The 1488-nt window shown below is 31.3% G+C and overlaps 1 protein-coding gene across 1 annotated transcript; it reads right to left on the reverse strand.

Annotated features, from left to right (window-relative positions):
- Positions 1-616: 616 nt before the first annotated feature.
- On the reverse strand, positions 617-988 carry LOC120580682 (glutaredoxin-C9). The gene has a single exon (XM_039834739.1). The coding sequence runs from the start codon at positions 986-988 to the stop codon at positions 617-619; it is 372 nt and encodes a 123-aa protein (XP_039690673.1).
- Between the last annotated feature and the right edge of the window lie 500 nt (positions 989-1488).

Consider the following 1488-nt stretch of genomic DNA (forward strand, 5'->3'; position numbering starts at 1 on the left):
TTTCTAAACTAAAATTAATAAAATCTTATCTAAAGTTAATATTTTCCAAACAAATATTAAATTGATTGACTATACTTTCAATTAAAAAGTAATATTAAAAAATTCCATTAACTAATTTAATAAATGATTTTGTATTTCAAAACGCCTAAAAAGTAAAACTTCAACAAAATTTAGTAAATTTAATAAAATAGTACATTTATATTTTTCAAAATGCCTCACATTACAATTTGTCTTAGATCTTCAAATGTGTTCTACCAACTCCGACTAAAAGCAAAAATTTGAAAGTGGAGACAAATAATCCAACTCCAAAAGTTGTAAGGATGAACATTTTGGGGTTAAGTATTAGAAGAAATCTAAGACTAAACTAGATACTCTTAATTAATTATTTATACAATCAAATAAGCATTAAAAATAAATTGGGACTAATATAATTCAACAATTATAACCATGCATATATGCTTTTGTCAAAATACCCAGTTCTCTCTGTGAAATCTTTGTAACATGCATTATCGACACAATCACAACTACATATATAAATATATATCATATATGCTAATTGCCTGAAATCCTAAATAATAATGTAGCATAGCTTATCACATGAATAAAATTAAATTAATCAAAGCCAAAGAGCTCCAGCTTCCTTAAGAAGAGGAATGAGTGCACCATTGATGTGTTTGGCCAACAAGATCTCCACACCACCAAGAAACTTTCCACAGACGAAGACGGCAGGGAGTGGCTGGCGGGTGTCACCAGAAAGCTGGCAGAGGGCAGCAAGAATGGCGGAGCCGGAAGCATGCCGATCAAGCTCAATGACAGTGGGGCCTACAGCAAGGCTGAAGAGGAGGTTCTTGGCGACGGTGGAAAAACAGCAGTCGGTGGAGCTGAACACAACGACGACATTAGAGGAGGCAAGGTGGGTGACCATCTCTCGAGGAGTCATGTTCTTGAATGGTGTTGTGGATGAAATTGATGAAGACTCAATATCCATATTGTTACAAATGATTAGATACAAAGAGATGACTAGAGAGGGGGTATATATAGGGCGTTCATGCAATAAAGTAATATTATTTTGTGTGTAAAAATAATATCATGAAGGATAAATTTTTTAAATTATTGTAATTATTTTCTTAACATAATTGTTAGTATTGATGAAGGTTGACTCAGTTGAAAAGAAATTGACACATTTGCAATGCCGTAGTTCAACTCTCATTGTCCTTGTGAGGATCTCATTGGTAGATGACTATTAAATATATTTGTAAGCGGTCTTTGAATTTTGTGATCTGATCCTAGTGAACGCCGAAGCTCAACTCACCTAAACTTTATTTAATAAAAAAAATGTCATAGTAAAATTTTTAAGTTGCTTTATTTTATTTTTTATTATTCAAAATTACAAAGAGCATGCATACTGTTTTAGTAAAATTGTATCAATATTGCTTGCCATTTGTATTTCCATTATATTTTATATTTTTTTTAATATAATTAGTTAAT

The sequence above is a fragment of the Medicago truncatula genome, chromosome 5 (assembly GCF_003473485.1).
Source record: "Medicago truncatula cultivar Jemalong A17 chromosome 5, MtrunA17r5.0-ANR, whole genome shotgun sequence".
Classification (NCBI taxonomy): Eukaryota; Viridiplantae; Streptophyta; class Magnoliopsida; order Fabales; family Fabaceae; genus Medicago; species Medicago truncatula.